Source organism: Oryctolagus cuniculus, chromosome 9 (genome assembly GCF_051225735.1).
Source record: "Oryctolagus cuniculus isolate XC-2025 breed Fujian yellow rabbit chromosome 9, ASM5122573v1, whole genome shotgun sequence".
Taxonomy (NCBI): domain Eukaryota; kingdom Metazoa; phylum Chordata; class Mammalia; order Lagomorpha; family Leporidae; genus Oryctolagus; species Oryctolagus cuniculus.
This window is the reverse complement of record NC_142875.1, coordinates 10,327,839-10,351,103: the sequence shown is the minus strand read 5'-3', so window position 1 is coordinate 10,351,103 and position 23,265 is coordinate 10,327,839. Positions and strand designations below refer to the sequence as shown.

Here is a 23,265-nt window from a genome sequence, read left to right as displayed (position 1 = left end):
ACAAAAATTGAAACTGGGGGATGCCTTCATATTATAGAATACATAATAACATGTTCATTTGGCTTTAGCAACATGTAAAAACAAACAAAGCAGCTACAAGCTGCATTTCCTGTCTTGCATTTTCAATCTGCTTAAAAGAGCAGATTGAGGCTACCTCCCTATGACCACAGTGCCTCCCACATCTCGCAGTTACACCTTCGATTCCATACATCCTTTCGAGTTTAGAGTAAGCAGTGCCTGTCCTTGTCTTCCAGATATATGCCTTCAACTTGTCCTCTCCCAGTAGCTAAGCAATTTTTCTTCTATCCATATCACAGAACCAGAACCATCATCCAAGCTCCCATTTCCCATCTGTAACTTAGAGAAGCAAGCACACTTCATTTGACTGCTTTCTTGTTACAAAAATCCTTACTTCGTCCAAGTGCTACTCCTCCCACAGTTACATTGGTCACATTTTCCAACTGTCGTCCAGCAATTCTCAATCATGTGACCCCCCCTTTTCTGAAATGTTCTCTAGTTCAATTTTTTTTAACCACATCTGGTCTAACTCCTTGGCCAGGCTTCTAAACTCCAAAATATGATTCCAGTAACTTTCCCACAAATCCCCAATCACGTACCTTTCACTCTATCCACAGAGAATTCCACCCTTTCACTCGCATCATTTCCCTTGCCAAGTATATGCTCATCTCTCCTGCCAACTGAAACATGCAACTGGGGTCAGCTCAGGTCACACTTCTCTAAAAGATTTCCCACTCTTCTCCCTTCATCCTATGTGGATCTTCTAGCAGCTCCCCTATCTATGACTCTCTATACATTTAGCTGAAGTATGTATGCGTCAAAGACTCAATCCTTATAGAATATTTTTAATTCTCTCCCAGTAACGGACATGTAATTACATTAGTTATTTAGTTACTGCTAAGAGGTCTATGATATAGAATTGTATAATATCTATCCTTTCAAAAACAGCAGGCTCATTTTTAAAGATAATTTCCAAACAACACATACTTTTCTAAATACTGACTACATCGTTGGAACAGCATGACAATACTGAGAGAAATGAAAAAGAACGAACTGCCTTGAAGAAACAGATGTAAGTGAAAACTTTCCCATGGCATTTCTGCCTGTCCTGTAACAGCTTTTGTTCCAGACTTTCTTTCCAAACAACTTTGGAATCTAGGGATAGCGCCTCCCTTCAGGTTACAGCACAATGATTTCCCTAAAAATACTGCCTTCATACAGGGCAAAGAGTAGGCAGCTTTGCTAGAGGGCCCTTGAAAAACTGGGTGTTACCTAAACTCAGCGTTCCTCAGCTGTGACACATAATCTCTGTGTGCAAGCATCCACGTGGGTCACTCACAATTGCCAAGGGACTGGCTGTTATAAAGCCAGTGCTCTCCAGCTAGCTTGTTCTGTCCAGTCACATGCTGCCCTCCGCCATATTATGAGGCAGCAAGAAGGCCCTCACCGGAGGCTGAGTAGATGCCATGTATTACATCCTTGGATTTACCAGCACCCAGAAATGTGAGCTAGATAAATCGACAACCATTATACATTTTCTAGTCTCAGGTATTTGGCTGTACCAACAGAAAATGGACTAAGACACCCTCCATCAAATTTGTTACTGAATCATTAAAGTATTGCTAACATTTAGTATCTGTCCCATTTCTCTGAAATATGAGAATTTTTGTCATTTAATTTCCATGTGAATGGAAAGATATTTTAATGTAAAAAAAGTAAATAATTAACTTTACGAAAAAATCAATTCCTGAGAATCACATCATTTGATAAAGAGGGAGGAAGGAGAATTTGGGGTTACTTTTTCTAATCTGCCTCAACAGGAAGATATCGAGGCAGAATTTTCAGTGTTTAATTAGGAAACTGACTTTGATCTCCTAGAGACAGGGCCCTTTCTTGGCTTAAAAATTACAACTGGTGTACAACAATAACACAACTAAAGATGAGTTTCAGACTTTAAATTAATGACAGGTTTTTAAGCCTCACAATTAAAGGATATTACTTTGATTTTAGTCCTAAAGTCTTATATTCACATTTTTTAAGTACAATAATATACCATGTTCTTTACACAGGAAGTATAAAGAATGGAGATTACATTTCCTTCTAAACCACACTTTAAGAGGCAGTATTACAGAAAAGGTTACCATGCACTTCAGTGATCCACTGTAATTGTGTAGACTACAAAAAATGTTAGAGGAAAAGGCATTTTAATTACAACTACATTCATTTCTAACTAAAAAGCAGGTGCACACACTTACATATGTAAATTCAATAAGGTTCACACTTCCTTATCCTTTCTTCCCAGACCTGAATAGTTAATCTGAAAACTTGGTTTTTGATTGCACAACTTGACTCCTCAACTGAACAAAGTATTGTGTACAAAAACATTTGCAACAAAGAACTCTATGAAATCATTTTTTAAAACTCATTTCATCTTTATTATAAAGCATTTTTCCCATCCCTAAGTATTTTCAGGTTTGAAGTCAAGAAAATGAACTACCCTAAAGCAACTCTCTTGGAGCTATTTAGATTTTCCTCTACACAGAGAAACTTGTCAGCTTCTTACTTGCTATTGAAAGATATCTCAGACCCTCAATAAAGCCCTCAGCAGAGGTCCAGGTTCTTAGTCCATGTTTGAAGGGGACAGAAATATTCTACTGACAAACAGCCAAAGCATTAGCATCAAAGGAGCCGTCCAAATCAAAACCCTACTGTTAGAAAGCTTTAGCCCCTACTTGAACTTCTTAACCAACTGGAAACTGGCCACATAAATGGACCCCACTTCCTCTCCAGCACCTTAATTTGGAACTCAATCGTAGCCCAATAGTTTTCTTCCCCTCGGCCTCTTCAACCTTCAATCTTGCCCCCACAAAAAGCTGTTCTGCACACTGTGGCCCTACAATTGTCTAAAGGCTAAATCTGCTTTTGTCACAGACCCTGACACATGATCAGGTCTTGAGCATCTTGATAGCCCTACCATCTGCTACTCCCTACACCCGTAATCTTCTCATCTTCACTTGAAATTGCCATTACTGGTATATACCACACCCTCCTGCTCCAGAGTTTAAGGTATGTTTCCTGTTCTTTGGCAACGTATCCAGTGCCCCTCCCACACAGCCAACTCCTAGTCAGCCCTCATGACTCATGGTTGTTTTATTTCCTGAAGTGAGGCTTCCATGACCTTTGCTTTGGCTGTGTAGCACCTTTATGCACTCACGGCACAAACCACATCATCAGAACTGAGCCAGCTCTTCTCTCCTGCACATGCCTTGAGGGAAGAACCAGAAGTCTGGAAAGACATGGAGGGTATATAATGGAATGCCATCGCCTCCAGCACCAACCGCACAACGCCACGAAATGCACAAGTCGTTCAGATGTCCCTGGTAAAATATGCTCAATCTTGAGCCAGGGTAGAAAGTTGTTGGTTTTTGTGCCTGGAAATCCAAAACCAGCCCCTGGAACAGTCACTTTCTCTACCAAGAAGAAAAGTGTCATAGGTTGCTCGTGATCCCTAGGGTGGCCGTCTACCTCTCCCTGGTTCTAGAATAAAATGTAGATAAGACAGCTAACTTGTCCAAGGAGAGTATGCAGAAGAACGGGTCGGAGCGGAGGGAGTCAAGGCTGGTCATCAAGGTCATAGAAGCCTAGAGTTACGGTTGCAGCCATGAACACCCTCACTGCAGCCGATGAGGCCAGGAAAACTTCAGGGACCCACCCGGGAGTTGCCCAGTCGCTAATGGGGAAGCGGAGACCACCACAAGGAGCCTTCTCTTCTCCCGGGCCTGAGGCTGGGCACAAGTCCCAAGGACCCCAGCCCCTTCCTCCGGCCCATGGCCTTTTCCTATAAGCCCCCTGGGTCCAGAGCTCGCAGGTGGAGTTGGGCTGGCAAAGGCAGGCCACCTGCGCGCTGGGACCGAACCTGCTTCCCCGCCCTTGGCCTAGAGGGCTCAGGGCCAAGGCGCCGGGGGAGCCCACAGCAAGCATGGGCCCTGCCCGCAGCACAGCCTGGCGGCCGCCGCTCCACACCCCAGCTCAGCGATCTCCGCTCTGAGCTCCACCCGGGCAGCAGACAATCCCGCCGTGCAAGTTCCCCTAGAGCCGGGACTTCCTGCCTCCCTCGTTTCCATAACGACGGCTGCAGGGTCCTAGCGAAGCCCTGAGGTCAGAGGTCATCTCCGCGGCAACGGGAACTTCCCGCGCTACGGAGGCTCCAATGGGCCGCTTCCGCCGCATTGCGTAGCGGAGCCCCCGGCGCACGGAGGCTGGAGCGAGCCAGCGTGGGTCCCGGTGATCCGAGGGCAGAGGTGTGACCAGGGCGTTTGGCCACCGCTTCCCACCCGGAGGAGGCCTGCGCCTCCCCTCCTGGCCCCCCATTTTCAGGGCCCAGGGAGTCCAGTCTCAGCTGGATTACCGAGGACTGGACACCTGGGAGCAGCTCAGAGCTGCAGCGTTGGCCCCTGGCGGCTTTGCAGAAAACAATAATGACATGGTTCTCTGGAAACCAAGGCCTCTGCCCGGAGCCGTGGCTTCTGTCAAACTTTCCGGGCCCTGACACAGACTGTGCGCCTCGCAGCCCAGCACCCTACACCTTTAAAGTGGAAAGGAGGAGGCACACAGCGCACCTTGGCTGTTGGAAGTGCAGAGCTACGAAGTTGGAGAACGAATGCGTTTAAAGCTGCAGAACAAAATATGAAAGCAGGGGGTCCGCTCTAGCCTGAGGCCTCCAAAAGAAAACAGGCCGCCTGGGCGGGTCTGCGTACCAGGAGGAGCGACTCAGCATGTCTTCCTTTGTGAGGAGGGAAAGAGTAAAGGTTAGGAAAGCCAGGAGGCCCTGCCAGGGGTGAACCCAGAGGTGTCCTAAGGTCGGAGGCCCTGCCAGGGGTGAACCCAGAGGTGTCCTAAGGTCGGCTGTTCCAAGGCCAAGAGCGCCAGCGAGAATGCACTTGGCTGTTGAGCCCGTATTTTTGCAGGAGGTTCAGGGGTGAGACGCAGACGGCAGGCTGGAGTTTTGAGGTTTAGAACAAGGGAATGTGTGCATGCAGTGTTTCAGGTCAAGAGTCAGACCTGGAAGCCACTAACAGCTTTTTCCCTTCTTGATTTTATTGTTTTGTATCATCTATAAACCAGATTGTTGGTTGGCACTGTTGAAAAGGTATAGACATAAGTGGACTTAATCAGATGTATGATGGTCCTACCTTTCTTTGTTTACAGAGGCACCGATTTTTTCTGTTAGTTCATTTTATTAAAATGTATTGAAAACCTGTTATGTGTTATAAGCAGAGTTTTGGTCAGGACAAAATGATAAAAGCAGTAGTGCCCAAGAGTTGCTGGGTGACTTCTCAGACGATGTTAGATTAGGCAAGCAAAAAACCTCCGTGTAGCCCGTAAAACCTGTCTGCATTATCCCTCCTTTTTGCCTTCATGTTCTGAACGTCCCTAAGAACTTTTCCACTTCAGTTCACCATCCCACATTTCACATTCTGACCAATGGAAAGAAAAACAAAGTACTCTGTAGCATGTGAAGAATGATACAAGACAAACACTAGCAGGTAGCTGGTTCTTCAAAAGCAGAATAGCAAGTACACTATTGCATCTTGATGGAGGAACTAAGAAGCCTCCCTCAGAGAACTCCATGCCCTTCAGTGCCCAGATTCAACCCCTTCAGAACCAAATCTGCGCCACTGCACTGGGCAGGTTGATATGCACTGAGCTAGTTCCCTGATCCACAGTCCTTCCTGGAGGTAAGACTGAATCAAACTCAAAAGCTTTATTAAAAGCAGGCACAATGCAATGACTCATTTAAGGCTTAGTAGAGGCGCTTTTGCTATACTTTTTGAACATTTCCAACCCTTTCCTCTTAAGGCATAGGAAATGATTTTGAATAATTGGTTCCATTTTGAGACATCTACATGGTATTTATAGAAAACTTATGAGTCAAGCTGAGTGAGTGCCAAAATGTGCAAAGGAGTGAAAACATTGGTTGTTGTTCTTGTTACCATATGTATAAAACACTTCACAAAAGTCTCCAATGTTTGTGTTGTTAATACATAGAAGATGGGGTTCGAACATTTTAAAGGAATCGTTCACTTTGGGAAATGTGAAGTATACACAGAATTAGCTTTAGCACCTCTGAAAGCACTGCATCATTTGAACAAATTTTCTCAGAGATGCTAAGATGAGCACAGGCTGTATGTGGTTACAGCCAAAGAAATATTCATTGTTAAAACTAAGTTTAGATTATCATGTGTTGAATTTTACACTTGTTAATTTGAATATAAGTTTCCAAAAAGAAAAATCTACGGCTCTCCCAACACACACCGGGAAGTCTATTGAAAATGCCATTCCTTGGTTCACAGCGTGCCACTGCTCTGCACAACTAATTTGCTACCTCTGTAACTGAAGCTTCCTGGATGGAGTCCAAGGCCTACTCATATTACATTGAATCCCACATGAAAGCCAAGCATTTTAGAAGGAGAGGAACGTTACACCTGTTTGGTGATGCAGCCATGCAGGCTGAATTTGACATCTTCGTGTGATATATACTGTGTTTAGAAATGCGGAGGCTGTAGCCCACGTGTGGCTCACCCAGCTCTACAGAAACCCAGGATGAGTCGGCAGGCTGAGAAGGAGGAGTGAGAAGTGCTTATTCCCTTTTCTTCCTTGTCTCCCTATTTTTTCCCTTCCAAACGCCATGGCAGCTCTCGATATAAAGGAAGTTAAAAAAAAAAAAAAAAAAAAAAAGGTTGAAAACAGCCCAGTTAGTAAAAGGCAAAACAAGCCGAGAGGCACCCAAACAAGCTAGGAGACAAAGTGCTAACAGGGCATCCCGAGCTCTGCTTGTTCCCTCACAAAGTTACATGGCAGCCAGCGAGGCTGGGTTCAGAGAAGGAGACACTCGGCCAGGAGTCTGTGTGCTGTGCTCAGTGTGTTCTGCAGCACTAGGGCCAGGGCACCTGCCTCGTACCCTCCTTGCCACTGACACACTGAGAACAATTCTCTTACCTCACAATTCACTTCAAGAACCTGTGCTTTTTAGCAGGCCGTGGGACTTTAGGGGTGTCATGTGTGTGGTTGAGTGGGTGTATACATTTTATGGTCCATGGCTGCCTTTGCTTGTTTCACGTTATGTGTCTAAACAACTAGCTGTGACATGACCTCAGTGGGTATCTTTATTGGGGACTTTTTCAATGACATTTCTTTTCTTAGCACCCTTTGCTTAAAGAGCAGTGACCTAGATCTTTTCCCAAATTGGCCTGTTAGAAACATTGGTCAGTCCAAACTATCATACCGGGTTAAAGAAAACCTATCAGGCCTCCTCCAGGCAAAATAAGTGCCTCGGACTTAACATTCCCCATTTAATGATTTGCCCAAAATACAATCACCTTGCATGACTCATACAGTGCAAGCTGAAGCAGGTAACATTTATTCTAAATGCATAGCTATTGCCCTGCTAGGAAAGTAAGGAAAGTAGGACATTTGATGTGTGTGTGTTCTCTGGTAAGAGTTGTACCGTAGCATATGCAGTGTTTCTTATGAAGATGTCAATTTACTTTATACCAGAGCTTTTTAAGTCATTGTGATTGATTTTTGAAAGCATTATGTTTTGCCAATACATTCTACATGTTCTTTTTCAGTTACGTTTTACATAAAACAACTATAAAACACTCTAAGCATTAGGTAGCTAATTAATAATGCTTGAATAGATGAAAAACTCGGCCCTTAAACTCACAACTCCTGTCACCTACCTATTTTCAGTCTAGCGAGATTACATGGCCACTGCTCCAATATCCTTCCCAGGAACCTTTGGCAAGAGTATCCACACTTGTTGGCAAATTAAAGATTTGGAAATAACCAGAAAAGCATTTCCTAACTTACAAAGATTGGGAAGAAAAATGAATATTTACCTCTGAAATAATAAGAGGTGTTTTATACCAGATTCACTGGTATTTGGCAGTATTCTTTCAGCATTCTTAGTTTGAAACCAGTTAATTGTCCTCTTTTTAGACTTAAGATAACATAATAGGTAGTAGGCAGTCTGTTCTTTTGGTTTTAACAGTTAAGAGGATTTCAGACTTTGTTTTATTTTAATTACCCAATTAACTTCTTAGTTGCACTGCTATCTTGGGATCAAAAACCTGGCCATGATTTTAGACTTCATGTTAATAGCAGAGGGAGAACAGAAGTCACCAAGTTTAACATTCAAAGTGGATGGCTAGGCACAGGTTGGGATCAACTTTGAGGAGTGAGACAGTGTGACGTTAGTGTCCCACTTTTAAAAATTTCAAGGTTCCAACTTGTGGGTTGGACCTCTCATCTCTGGTGACCTAAGACTCAACCCTTCTAAGAGTTGATGATGTTGTTAGACAAGCTTTGTGTTAACCCATCTCTTGGGATGCAAGTACTTTAGCAGGCGTGCACTGCAAAATAAATTGCTCTAAAAATAAACTGTCATTTCTTGAGCAACTTCCAAAATGCCTCAGAAACAAACAAACAAAAAACACAATGACTACATCCAGAAAAGATGAAAGTAGGTAGGGGAGGTGTAAGGTGAAGACAGTGGGTTGTACACTGGGGGGAAACTCGTATCTCCAGTGAAATTGTTTACGAGATAATTACAAAGCCCTGCAAAGAAACTCACTGTTCAGCACTGATTTCAGGCAGGCCAGCACCATAGAAAGACTGACAGGTGCCTAGACTAACAGTCTAGGGGAAAACAAGGTGTTGGCCTCATTCCTCTCTCAGAGGGGAGCTAGATCTTGTCACCAGACACTAGGGGGCTTGACAAAGCCACTCTTTTTACCAAGTGAAGCATCAGCCCTTCTGCCCAGCTGCCACTCTCCCCTGGTCCGGCTGCGGGGAGTCTTCCCACTAGGCTGTGAGATGCAAGCGCTGGGTGAACTGCTGGGGTACCCCGCGCCGGATCCCAAGTGTGGCTGGTTAGGGGACCATGCTGCTCCCCTGTGAGGGGTGGCGGCGTCATCTCAGAGTTGCTGAAGGCACAAGGACAGGGGACAGCCAGGGCTGGCTGGAAGGGGTGTAGCGCAGGCGAGAGCGCGGGGGTGAGGATTCCGGGGCAGAGTCCACTGCGGCACGGGGCCCGCCTGGCCGCCCGCCGGCGGCTACCCCTAGAGCCTGACACAGCCCCGCACCGTCCCAGCCAGGGGCCGCCTGGACCACGCAGCACCGCGCCACGGGATCCCTTCGACTGCATCCCTGGCGGCGGCCGAGGGTGCTCAGCCTCCACACCCACCGCCTCCACCCCGCCCACCGGAGCCTCCTCCGCAGCCCCCTCCTCGCAGCTCCCGAGGCTGGGAGGCGGCAGACACTTGCTGCCCAGCTGGAGCTCTGGGTGTCAGGGCGACCGCCGAGAGCCGTGATCTACGGCACCGCAGTGCCGGCGTCAGGGACCTCCAGCACGCGGGATGCCACTGCGGGATGACCGGCCCCCGCCCCCCACCCCCGCCCCTCCTCCCACCACGGCCCAAGACGCCCCAACGCCGGGTCCTGGAGCCCTTCCCCACCCTGAATGGAGCCAGGGGACACCAGGCATCCCTGACTGCCGGCTAGCGGGGTTCTGGGAAAGGCTGCGCTCTGCCGCCGCCACCACCACGCAGCCCTCCGGCCTGGCCTCGCCCGGGTGGCTCGCCCCCTCCCCAAACTCCTCAGACTGAGACTCTGAGAAGTGAGCCCCTGGGGTCCCACATTCCAGGATCGATTGCCTGCATCTGCCTTTCTTATGTAATGCGCTGGAAGTGCCCCTGTGGAAGCTCTCTGGCACCCGGGGTGCCTGACCCTCCGGAAGCTCAAAGACGGGACCCGACCCGGGCCCAGGGTTTGTCCTGCAGTGGGACCACTTCCTAGAGGGGCAGATTTCAATCACGCCCGGCACAGGGGCCGGGCTGTGGCCCGCAGGCGGGAGCCGGGCTCCGCCACCCCCAGGGGCAGGCTGTGGAGGGAGGCAGACGGGGGGAATGAGTTAATCCTCGGGCGGGCGCCGGGAGCCAGACGGGGGCGGGAGGCGGGGGCTGACGGAGGAGCAGGGCCGCCAGGGAGGGGGCCGCTTTGACTTCGGCAAAGGTGATGGGGTGGCGGATATTGTGCAAGCTCATCAGAAAGTCTGGAGCCGAGCCGTGTCCCCAGAACCTGCAGCACGAGTGCGTTTTCCTGGCGACTGCCGAAGCTTAAAGCCATGGTCCTCTGATTGTCCACCAAGCACAGGCAACCCAAATACATTACAAAAAAAAAAAAAAAGTTTCCTCCTCCCTCCTACTGATGGATTGTGTCACAGCCAAGAGATGCCGATAACGGTTTGGGGGTTCGCAGCCGCGGATCCAGCTGTTACTTGTTTATTCATGCAACACCTCTAGATTCAACACCGTCCTGCTGGCTTGTGTGTTCCCCTGCCTTCCTGCATAGAACTGCAGATCTAGCTCCATGAGCAACAGACAGGTTATTACGAGGAAAAATACCATAGCCATAATGATAAGAATAACACGATGCACGTTTTGCTTACCAGTTGGGGTCTTGTTTTTCTTAAGACTCTTGCCACAAAGACACTGCAGCATATGCGTTCCTTTGCTGAAAATGTTCCAAAGAAACCACATTGATTTGGGCGAAAAGCAATCCAGCAGCTTAGACACCCTGAGAAAGAACAGATCCTTGTGGTTGCATAATAATAATTTGAAATCAGTTCTCCTGAAGAGGGGCACCGGTTTTACCATAGGAAAAACGATAATATTCCGGATCTTCTCCCAGTTTTTTCCCCTCACGTGGTCTATTTCTTTGAGACTTCTCAGTGATTGTTTTTTTTCGGCCAGGGTGAAGGATTTATTCCCCCCTTGGTCACCACTGGATTCTTACCAAAGGCTTGGAAAAAAATCCTTTTTCAGCATGAAGCCCAACAAAAAAAGCAAAGAAATCCCAACTGAGACCAGAACTAAGCTGGGAGCACAGGAATGCACTAAAGGTCCCCAAAGAGAAAACCATAGCCTTGTACTTGGTCGCTACAGGGCTGGGTGGCTCTGCAGGAGGAAGGCTGGATTCAGCTCACTGAGAGAAGACTGCCATTGTGTAGCCCTAGGAGAGAAAGGGGGCAAAAGGGAAACCAAAGGAAAGAAAAAAAGAAAAGGAAAAAAGAAAAGAAAGGAAGAAAAAAAAAAAAAACCAGCACACACACTCACACACCAATACCACCTCCGGGATGGAGTCTGTCAGCCGAAGGCAGCCTCCCTTCTCCCAGGGTCGATTTTTTTTTTTTATAATCGATCGCCAGCGCTCAGTGGGATCGCATTTGAACCTGCAGCTCCCAATCACCACGGAGAAAAGATGCGATTCTAGGTGCCCCCTCCCCTCGTCAGTCTCGTAGCAGGTCCAGAGCGCCACGAACCCCCTCGCTGCTTCCTCTCACTCTTCCAGCTTCCAGCTGCCGCCGTGAGCATGAGGAAAAACCTCCCCTCCGGATTCCTCGCCCAGCCTCGACTGTGAGTTACAGGCATTAGAGGGAGGAGGAGGAGGAGTTGAAGTTTGCATTGAAAAGACTGGCTTTCCATGACGTAGCCACGTGCTCTCAGACCCGTCACCAGTGAGGTGCCTCAACCCGCCCGGGGAGGGCAGTGTCACTGCAGTCCCTGTGCTGCGCCCCTCCGGGAGCCTCCCCCGGGCCGGCCCCAGCCCCAGCGCCAGCGGGACCCTCTCCCTCCTTGGCCCTGCCCCAGCCGGGCCCCCGCGGCCGGCTCTCCCAGGCACCCCAAGAGCCTTCTGTTGAAAGGGAGATTGAACAATTAGGAAGAGTAGACCTCAGAGAATGCATGGGGTGGGGGTGGGGGCAGAAAGAGAAACAGGAGTTTAATGCACTCCACACAGACAAAATTAGCGCCACCTTTTCTTTTCTTTTCTTTTTTCAAAAGCAGCATAGAAAGCATCCCCAACGCCAGGGAAGCTCACGCTGCTGTGATTATTGTTTGAGTCCCACGTAAGGTGCTGCTTGAAAAACACAAACCAGCGTAAGCCAAAAGGATGTCATACACAGCCTGTTCAGAGGACAGCCACTAAAATCTGAGGAGGAAAACTGTACTTTCCTGGGTAGGGACATATGCACAGTGACAAAATGTATGTCTTTGCTAGACAAACTGCCCATTATCCTGGAATAATTTTTTGTACAGAAAGCAGCCTGTTTAAATCACGCCCTAATGCACTGGATTCAGCAGCCATGTACAGCTGGCCAGCACTAAGTTCACCCTCATTTACTTCTCATCTAGGCATAGCACCCTCACCAATCTAACCAAACAAAATGGGCAAACTTTCTGTCTTCAGGAAGCTATTACCCAGCTTCCCACTCAGCCAGAAAACCAAAAGACTGAGGTCAGAGCCCTTGGTTTATTTTATTTTATTGTGGAAAAAAGACGACGTACAAAGCACTACAAACTATTACAAAGAATATACAACTCCAGTGTACTCACTACTCAAAGTTAATAAAAAGTAGCATTTTGCCATATTTGTGAACTGAGGAACTTGGTGATGTAAAACTGACCACTCACTCTTAAATAAATGGATTAAAGTTATGCCAATTTGTCTTTATAGGATAATTGGTATAATTTTAACTTTAATTTAAAAATGCATTTTAGAAGTTCCATCTAGTATCAAAAATGCCTCTACTGTATGGTATATCAAACTATCACACAAACAATAGATATAGATTTATGTATATGAGGACTGATGAGTGTCTGATTTCAAAGAAAATGAACTCCTGGGGGCTGGCCTTGTGGTGTGGTGGGCTAAGCCTCCACCTGCGTCCCATATATATATAGGTTCCAGTCCTGGCTGATCCTCTTCCAATCCAGCTCTCTGCTATGGCCTGTGAAAGCAGTAGATGGCTTACATGTTTGGGAACTTGCTCCCGGTGGAGGACCCGGAAGAAGCTCTTGGCTCCTGGCTTGGATTAGCCCACCTCTGGCAGTCACAACCATTTGGGGAATGAACCAGCAGATTGAAGACCTTTCTCTGCCTCTCAAATAAGTAAATAAAATCTTAAAAAAAAAAAAAAAGAAAAAATGAACTCTAATGCCAGGTGTCGAAAAGCAAAAATATAATAAACATCTTTCCCACTCAGTTTTCTGATCCTTATGAGGCATTTCAGGATGCCTAAATTTAAATCGAATATCCCGGCCTTTTGGGAAACATCAGTCAAGGTAAGAATTAAAACAAGTACTTCTATTAAAGTCCAGAAATTGGAAAGCTATACAGTGATGGCCTCTCTGTCAAAGAATCGTGACATATAGCTTAAAGACTAACAGCAGTCTAAAAACATTTGGTAAGAGGAAATGCTAAAAGCCCATGAATGTAATGCCTGATGACATACATTGAGAAGTAGACTTCAAAAACAGAGAAGCATTCTCTTTTGGGAGAGGAAAAATGGGATTTCATTGCCAAATAATTAGGAAATAATTTTTTATGTCAATCAGGGACAGATATCATATGCTGTTTCTATAGCATTCTGGTATCCTCTAGAGGGTTCCAGAATATCCCAATGCATTACCACTGGGAAAGTACCAGAGAAATGGGTGAGTAAAAAGTATTCCACATCAAGGAACCATTATTGTGGCACAGCAGTTTAAGCTTCTGCTTACAGTGCCATCTTCCCCTTTAACAGTGTGGGTCCAAGTTCTAGCTGCTCTGCTTCCAATCCAGCTTCCTGCTAATATGCCTGGGAAGGCAACTGAAAATGGCCCCAAGCACTTGAACCCTTACCATCCACATGGACAATCAGGATAGAATTCCAGGCTCCTGGCTTTGACCTCGCCAAGACCTGGTTGTTATGGCTACTGGAAGACTGAACAAGCAGATAGAAGATCCCTCATTCTCTTCCACCCTTCCCTGCTTCCCTCTCCCTCTCCTCTCCCTGTTTCCCTGCCATTCTGGATTTCAAATAAGTAAATCTTTTTCTTTTAAATTCTACATCAAGGTTTCCTAAAATCACCAGGCTCTAAGTTTCTATGAAAGCTTGCTGATTTCCCTGGGGTACTTCACAGATAGAGTAAAATATAGGGAGATTAATAGATCTTTGTGCATGCTGAATTTGTATTAAAAGAATTTTCAAACTAGATCTTCTTGAATTTCCAAATTTTACTCTCTGCTCTACACTGTGAAGGTCAGTCTGTTTCCTATTAAAGAAGGACTACCAAAAAGCTAGCTTCCTGTGCTCCATATCCATGGGAGACTTGTTAGTTTGCCCTGTGAACTAAGGAACAATATAAAAGGTAATTAACTGTGACTCCTCTTCAGTGAGAATGTGTTATGCCAAACATTGTGCTAGTCACATCTCATATTCTTAGCAATTTAAAAGAAGAAAAAGTCTTCTTTTTAATGTATGGATTTCTGACATTTCTGTGTTTCTTTTCTATATTCACTGATACATCATTATTTACTCACGTCACACTGACTATTATTCCAATTAAACAGACAACAATAAAAGCATTTATTTTTGCCTGGAAATGATGACTAATACCACTTCAGGTTACTTCTGGTTCAAAGAACCCATAGTTTCTGATGTGCTCTGAGTAGCCTGGTTCCATCATTAAACCAAAACTGAGAATCTATTCTGTGAAAGTAGCTGCTTCAGACTCCATATTGGACACCAAGTCATGAAATTGAACTAAGTTACCAGTAATGCAATAATAACAAAGGTGGTCCAAGAGCTAACTTATGTTTCTGGGGGCTTCCAGATCAGGGATAATCCAAAAATATTTATTTTTGCTGACTTGAGTCCTACACAATTATTTAAGTTTTGTTTCAATAAAAATAAGGAAAGCTTCAATAAAACTGTAAGAATTGACAGTAAAATATATAGTAAAATATATAGTAAAATATATAGTGCACAGGTTTAAAAAAATACTGTAAGATTGTATTTTCATAAGGGTAATGTAAAATGGACCCAGTACTGATTATGGGACAGACCCAGTACCCTGATTATGATCAGGTTCATTTAAAAATTATACTTTCATTCAGTATATCATAGTTTACAAATCTAAAAATACAAGTAACTACAAGAATTTCATGACATAATAATATATACTTTTAATATGAGACATGTGAATTTTCATGAGAGTTGTCAACAAAAACCTTAAAAAGTATCATAGCATGCCTTGTGATTTCCAATTCTCTTGCCTTTCACTCTTTCTTTTAGTCATAAAAGCCCACTCCTACCACAGCTTTGGAAGGGCATGTGGGTACTCATATGGAGAATATAATTCCCAACCCCATTATGGTTTTATATAATCATGTGACTAGACACTGATCAGTGGGACATAAGCAAAAGCGACACCTTCAGCTGGCTACCGCCACACTTCAAAAGAAGTTGTTTTCCACCAACTGCTCTCTTTTATCCTTCATGTGAGCTTGAAATTAATCATGTGAGCAGCTTAGACAGAAACATACACTGAGAACTATGTAGGACAAAGAGAAGAAACCTAGGACCTTGGACAGAGCCATTTGTTTAGGCTGGGTTATCCTCCTGCCTCTGATAGGTGACAAGAAAACACCTGTCTTGTTTGAGCCTTAGTTCCCTGCTACTGCTGTAACAAAACACTACATTGTGGGAAAAAGGATAAAGTACATTAGTAGCATAGAGCCTGTGGCTTTATCTACATTTGTCTACACTTGTCCACTCTCCTCTCCATTCACTTTAGTGTTTCTCTCATCACTACTGCGTCCTATAAAGTACTCTGGCTTACCCTCAGTATCTGGAAAAACTCCACTGTCCCAATCTCAGTTTTCCTAGTTCCTACTGATTGGTAGTTTAGAGCTTATGACAGTAAAGTTTTTGCCAATGAAAGGAGAACAAAGGCAGAAGAGAAAGGAGCAGAAGAGTTGGTCATAAAGGAACTAGAGATAGAAAAAGAAGACAAAACATCCATGGAAGATGCACATTATCTTTCAATTCCAACTTTCCACAAACACTTTGAAGTACCATCATTTGAGGTCCTAGCTAGCTATATTACCTTGCAAACCACTTTCAAAAACTTGAAGCTGGTACAGGTATTGGGCATAGTGATTAAAATGTCACTGGGGGCACATGCATCTTATGTTGTAATACCTGGGTTCAAGTCCCAGCTCCACTTCTGACTCTAGCTTCACTTCTGATTCCAGCTTCCTGCTCTTCCACATCCTTGGAGACTATGGCATGGCTCAGTTGTTGGGTCTCTCCTACCCAAATGTAAGACCTGGATTGAGTTCCTAATTCCCAGGCATTAGGGAAGTGAAACACCAGATGAGAGTGTTCTGTCTCATCTCTCAAATAAATTGAACCTTTTGCTGTTTGTACAAGTATAATTCTAAAGTTCACATTCCTGTACTACTTGTTAATATCCTGTCTTCCTCTCCCTGTTTTTCTTACATTGAACTACATAGCATAGAAAACCTCTGCAGTCCGGGAAGGTCCTCTCTGCGCCTCCCAACTCCTCAGTGAAGGAGGAATGACGTAAGTGGCCAAGCCCCTTCTTTCTCCATGTTGGAGATCTGCCTGCTGTGGGAGCTTTCCAGAGGCCTCTGCTTCCTCCCCTCTGTGCACAAGTATTGGGTCAGGCTCAGACCTCATGCTTGCCCTTCTCAAAGCAGGTCTGGAGACTAAACTTTCTCTGAACCGTTTACAGGGTGCATATTAAATACCATCAGTGCCTCGCACATGTATTTCCCTTTCATGCTCTGTATCAGTGTCCTTTAATCAACCTCTGGCTGCCAGCATCTCCATCAATGAGCCCCAAGGGAATTTTTTTCCTCCAAAAAACAAGAGACCCCTCCGTCTGAGCACTCACAGGAAAGCCTGGGAATTCACACTCTAAGCGACCACTTCTCCATCATTAACTACTCCAGTTCCCTTGCTCCTTGGGAGGGATAATGATGAAGGTTGTGTTTTACATCCACCCCCAGTGTTTTCTTGTGCAATTAAGATACAGCCTCCCACTGGGGCATTTGACTGACCACTACACAGTCGGTTCTTTCCCATACCTTGTATCTATCCCTTCCCCTTTGCTATCATCCCTCCCAAATAAGCCACATGCAATAGAATCTTCATCCTCTGGAGAGAGCCAAGCCAAACCATGAGTGAATGGGGAAGGCAGGCTGCGGGGTAAGTGTGCCTGCTCCCCAATTCAAGCTCTGGGTGTCCCTGTGACCTCCAGATGTGGGGGAAACATTCAGGGAGTCTAATTCTTGCTCACAGGTCAGATTTTCTTCTGAAAAATCTTATCAGTAATACAATGAATAGTTTTACTTCCATTTTTATAATGTATGTGGCCATTTTTTAAAATTGCATCTTGACTCAGAAGTAGAAGGGAAGAGGCAGGATTATCACCTTTAAGACCACCTAAATATTAGGAAATAATACATTAAAAACTCTAGTTCCTATTGTGTTTGGAGAGTGTGTTGATAAAACAGTGAGGAACTTGCCAAGAGAAACAGGCAAAAGCAGTGAATTCCCTTGAGTCCTCAGAAATATGAGCTTCTCTTGGCCACACACCATGCAGCTTCATTCCTCAGACATGAACTTTCTCTCAGCCCATACATAAAGGATTGACCAAAAAAAGGGTGGCCCAGGTCCATGTACACCCCCAGCAAGAGAAAAGTTGCCCCCCCCTTGAGGCAGATAGGCACTACAAATCCCAAATACAACCTTAATTCTTGGGCAAAATTCCCACTTCAGGAATGGTAATTTTTTAGAGACTATTTCAAACTACACTGTACTTTCTCCCCATTAACCCCAATTTTTGCTATTCCTTTTTATAGGAAGTATGGTCCAGTTCAAAATCATTGTTACATAAAACGAAGTATTCTGAAAGGGAAGTCTACATTTTCTGTACAGAGAATCTGGTTCCTTCATTTCTATACCTATTGAATAGGACAACTTTTGAGTAAGTAAGTTTAGACTTCCTCTGAAGTTTTTCAATTTGGAGAGAAATTTCTATGTTCCAAAACTTAGAATATTATTTACACTGGACAATAGTTTATACAATCTTAGGGCCGGTGCTGTGGCATAATAGGCTAAGCCTCCACCTGTGTTGCCGGCACCTCACATGGGTACCAGTTGGTGTCACAAATGCTCCTCTTTGGATACAGATCTCTGCTATGGTCTGGGAAAACAGCATAAGACAGCCCAAGTGCTTGGACCCCTGCGCCTGTGTGGTAGACCTTGAAGAAACCCCTGGCTCCTGGCTTTTGATTGGCTCAGATCTAGCCATTGCTGCCAATTGGAGAGTGAACCAGCAGATGGAAGACCTTTTTTTCTCTCTCTCTCTTTCTGTAACTCTAACTCTCAAGTAAAATTTAAAAATCATTTAAAAAAACTCAATAACTGGGGAATATGAATAACATGATGGTATATATGCCCAAATAGAAAAGGAACATCTCTTTGCATGATGAATCCTCTGCGCTCAACCCAGCACCACCCTGCTCAGGTCCAAGTACCTACCTAAGAGGCCAGGAATCAATTTCCCAGATCACCCTTTCTATATGGTTATAGGTTGGCTCTCGCCATTGACAGACAGAAGAGCTTTCAATGGCAGAAAAGAAGGGCAAGTCATTGTTCTCTGAAGGCAGCCGGTAGTCAAGGTGACGTTCATGGTGGATTCTTGGCACATCCCTAAAAACCATGATCCTACACCTGCAGACTGAGATTCCTGAGAATCCAGCTGCTTCCCAGCATCATCGAATCTGGGTATTTCAGGCTGAGATCTTGTCTGAGTTTCCCTGACTGCCCCTGCCCAGCCTTTCCAACAACTCAAAGTCCCGAATCCTACATTAAGACACTTTGGAACTGAAAAATATCAAATGTCTTCAGTTTGCCGTAGTGATCCAAGATAGACACACATGGCTTTCTCTGTCTAGATTCATTATTACAGGTACCTAGTACCTTGTTGATAAAGAATTTGCTTTTGAATCTGGGGTGGTTTACTTAATAACTGAACTTCTGGTATGATAGTGAGATCTTCAATCCATTATCCACGTTTTTCCACACGTAATTTACACATGAAAACAGACACAATCTCCTTCTGTAATGTTTGCTGGGAACCCCAGCACTGGCTTCCATTAATAGAAGAAAATTATGTAGCACGGTTCAGTTTAAATTGAATGAAAAATGACTTAGTTGGACTTATTTTTTATATTCATTCCACAAAGGAGTTTATAAAATTCAGCTCACATAAGAAAATACATAGAATTATTTGACTTATAAATCAAAATTTCCTATCATAAAGTTAAAATGTGTCATTCATGAAACAATTTATCAAAATCAAGCTATAAATTTCAACATATATTCTAACATTTAGGTTACAAATTAAGTGAAGAAAAATGCTGACTCAAAGAAAGCTTATAGTCCAAAAAAGTGAAAGTCTACTGGATAGTAAGTTTCCAGAGGCACACATTAAGGTTAACTTGATTCACCTAGCACCCTAATAATCTCAGATGTATACATGTTTAATTATCCATATCCTGAATATTTCAATTCCACATGAATTTAGATTCTGAACATGACATTATCATAAAAAAATCCTGTTTCACATCAACGACATCCTGATGAACATTTACAATATTGTAGACTTAAGTGCCTGCGATTGAATTGCTGTCTATGAAGGCATGAAAAATGTTTAAAATGTTGTATTTGAACATTGATTTGGTTTAATGCATTATTGGCATCTGGACAATAATGCACTTTCATTTTATTACATTTCTGACTGAAATAAATATTAGAATACATACACACAGGGTAATGGCTCAACATAACTACTGCTTAGCATTAGCTTCACTTGAATTTTTAAATACAATAAAAAATGATACATAAGTAATTAATCAAACATATCCAGACCAATGTTTTAGTTGGCATTTAAGGAATTTACAATTTGAATAAAATTGGAATAAAAGTACACAAAAACCATATTTTAACTTCAATATTAATTACTCTTCCTTAATCAATATATTTTTTCTTCTTCTAATGTAAATTAGAATATTTTATCATTTGATCTTTTAAAATAAAAGTGTATGGTGGGAATTATAGCACAGTGAGTCAAACCTTCACTGTCAACACCTACATTTCATACTGAAGGACTGATTCGAGTCCTGAACATCATACTTCTGATTCAGCTTCCTGGGAGACAACAGATAATGTAGCAAGTAGTTTAATCCCTACTACCCACTTGACAAACGCTGATGGAGTTCTAAGCTCCTGGCTTTGGACTGGCCTAGCCCTGGCCATTGTAGGCATTTCAGGAAAAGACATCTTTGTCTAATTGGTTCACCTAAGTTGGCTTCCTTTTCCTCATTGGTACGCCAGAGGCAGTGCCCTTTTTTAACTGGTCAGCCCAGAGGATATGCTGCTTCTGGTCAGTCTAGAAAGGCAGTGACTTTTTTCTAATTGGTCCATCCAAAGGAAGCTTTGTACAAAAAATAAATTAAAAAGTAGTGCATGCTTGGCCTGTAGGCCAAGAACCATGAGCTCAAGGAGACTGATCTTCAGAGGAGTGTTCAGACACACAGGCTGAATCACGGCACATAGACGCCGATTCAAAAGGAATGGTGGTTTCCAAATACAGTGTAAAGTATACAACTGATTGATTATGGTCCATTTGCCATGAACTCTTGGCTGGACCAGGAGGGAGAAGTGAGGGGGATACATCTAAATTCAACCTGCATTTTAAAGATCTTAGAAGTTTCTCCCAGAAAGACTTAACCAACAAGCATGTATTTGTTTATTTAATGCCTACGTAAAGCAATATGAGCAGGGTTAGAGAAACTAACTGATGATGCCAAGGACCCCTAGACATCAACAACATCAGGAAACCATTCCTAACATTCTGTTGAAAGGGGAAGTAGAGGACATACATCCCTAGATTACAAAGAGAGCCAGAATGCCCCAAACAGAAGACTTGTAAGTGGTATGGAGCCATATGGATTGAGAAGAAGCCACTTCCTAGACCCACGTGGAGGATCACAGAACACGTGGAGAAGAAATACCTTCAATCATTTTTCCTCCCATCATGCCCTGTTCTGCTGCTGCCAGCTCCCATTGCCACACCAAACCAGAAGATAGAGGACTGGGGAATGCAGGTTATGCAGTCTTTGGGGTAAGACGCTGGGTACACAGAGAAGAGCAGAAAATTGAGCTAACAGAGAAAACATTGCAGATGAGATGTTAGTTACCACCATAAGATGGGGTGATAGCGCTAACACCAGTGGTGATGGTAGATAGCTTCAGTGAGGGCTTGATTTATGCTAAGAATTCTCACCTCAATCAAATGAGGTAGGGCCCCATAATCACAATTTTACCAGTGAGGAAATCAAGACAGAGAAGCTGCATAAGTTTGCCTAACATGATGAACACCCAGTAAGTACATTTTTGTGGTACACAGACGGTAAGTACATTTTTGGAACATAGGTTATACAGTGGATCACAAATAGGGGAAGAACAAGAGGTCCCCTTTCATTAGGAAACACAGTATCATCCTATTTCCTAATGTCTGTTGTTTGATCAGCTTAAGATAGTTGTAATAGACATTACATGCATGGTCCCAGAAGGACCTGCCAAGGAACATTTTCAAGGTACCATCTGGAAAATCTGAGTCATTATTAAAGGCAGGCTATGATTGTTACCTTATTTTTAATCTGGAGGTTGGTTATTTGTGCCACACAGCATCCATAGTAGTCCATGAGCCTTGGTCTGCAGAAACCTTGTAGTGCAGATCTTGGATCTCCTTAGTACATCTAAGTCAGCTTTAATCTCTGATCACCAAGTGTGCATCACAATGTCAGTTAGCAACAGCTAACAGTTAGCAACAGCTAGATTGTATTGAGCATTGCTGCCTGTCAAGTATTCATCTGAGTCTATCATTCACAGTAACTATAGAAAGAAAGGCTATTTCAAAACTGAGGGAACCAAGTATCAAATAGGTTGGACAATTTACATTTTTTTTTGACAGGCAGAGTTAGACAGTGAGATAGACACAGAGAAAGGTCTTCCTTCCATTGGTTCACCCCCAAATGGCTGCTACGGCCAGCGCGCTGTGCAGATCTGAAGCCAGGAGCCAGGTGCTTCCTCCTGTTCTCCCATGCGGGTGCAGGGCCCAAGCACTTGAGCCATCCTCCACTGCCTTCCTGGCCACAGCAGAGAGCTGGACTGGAAGAGGAGCAACCAGGACTAGAACCTGGAGTGCCAGCGCCGCAGGCAGAGGATTAGCCTAGTGAGCCATGGCGCCGGCCCACACATATTCCTATCCAATTTTACTCACATAATTCCGTCCAGTAAGCAGTACTGTCAGCGTCTCACAGGTGGTCTCACTGCCTTTATACTCTATTGCTCTGAGTTTTTGAGCTATGAGTTCTTGGGTTGGGGAAGCAGGTGGAGAATGCAAGCTAGCCTAGCACTTTGGTGAATGCTGCAGGAAGCTATTGCATGAAGGAGATGATGAAATAGAGTGGGAAGGACGTGTTGGAAGATTTCTTCTGTACCCCAGGGAAGCCATAATTGGAAGGGGCGCTAGAGAAGAAGAGCTGTGCCATACAGGGTCACTTAATCATAAAAGTGACCTGAACTTAGAGAACATTATATTGAGGAGAGGGAGAGATACAAATATATAAAAAAATATGTAAAAATATATATAAAAAATAAAGTCACAGTGGAATTGCTAATGTAAATGACAGGGACTGGAAATAAAATCAAATGGTTAGCATTTTTCACTCCTTCAAATCTCTAAAATCAGGCCTGGTTACTATCTTTATTTCTGGTTGGAGGACAGACATAATCCAATTTTTTTGTGAACGCTTCTTCAGATTAACCTGAAAATATGGCTTGGCTGACCTGTAAACAAATACCAACAGTTTTTGAAAACGGTGATGAAAATTTACACCCCTCCCAGTAGTACACAAGAGTTTGAATTCCAACACTTTCACCAAAATTGATGTTTTCCTTTCTTTAATTTGAAGCAGTACTGTAATATTGTGGTTTTACTTTTATTTCCTTGGTGAGTAACTGTTATCAGTTTCTCATATGCTTACCCACCATTTGGATATCTTCTTTGGTGAACTGTCAAGCTTTTTATTTTTTTTTTTTAGCTTTTTATTAGATTGTCTATATTTTTCTTATTGTTGTGTGAGAATCCTTTATAATATGGATATGCATCTTCTCTCAGGAGGATTTATCACAAATATTTTCTCCCAGTCTGCAACTTGCCTTTGCACTTTCCTGAAGTTATATTTAAGTGGCCATTTAAA

The 23,265-nt window shown here is 43.9% G+C and overlaps 1 protein-coding gene across 5 annotated transcripts in view; it reads right to left on the bottom strand.

Moving 5' to 3' along the window:
* FGF14 (fibroblast growth factor 14) overlaps positions 1-23,265 on the bottom strand; it is an 849,823-nt gene that overhangs the window by 703,096 nt on the left and 123,462 nt on the right. Inside the window, exon 1 of one of the 5 annotated variants that reach the window (XM_089303456.1) lies at positions 10,529-11,545. The exons of 1 other annotated variant lie outside the window; for it this stretch is intronic. In XM_089303456.1, coding sequence (XP_089159582.1) covers positions 10,529-10,736 — 208 coding nt within the window. In that variant the 5' untranslated portion in view covers positions 10,737-11,545. Of the gene's footprint in view, positions 1-10,528; positions 11,546-23,265 lie in introns of those variants that run through there. 3 more of the 5 variants (XM_089303458.1, XM_008260154.5, XM_089303454.1) reach the window with 3 other exon arrangements.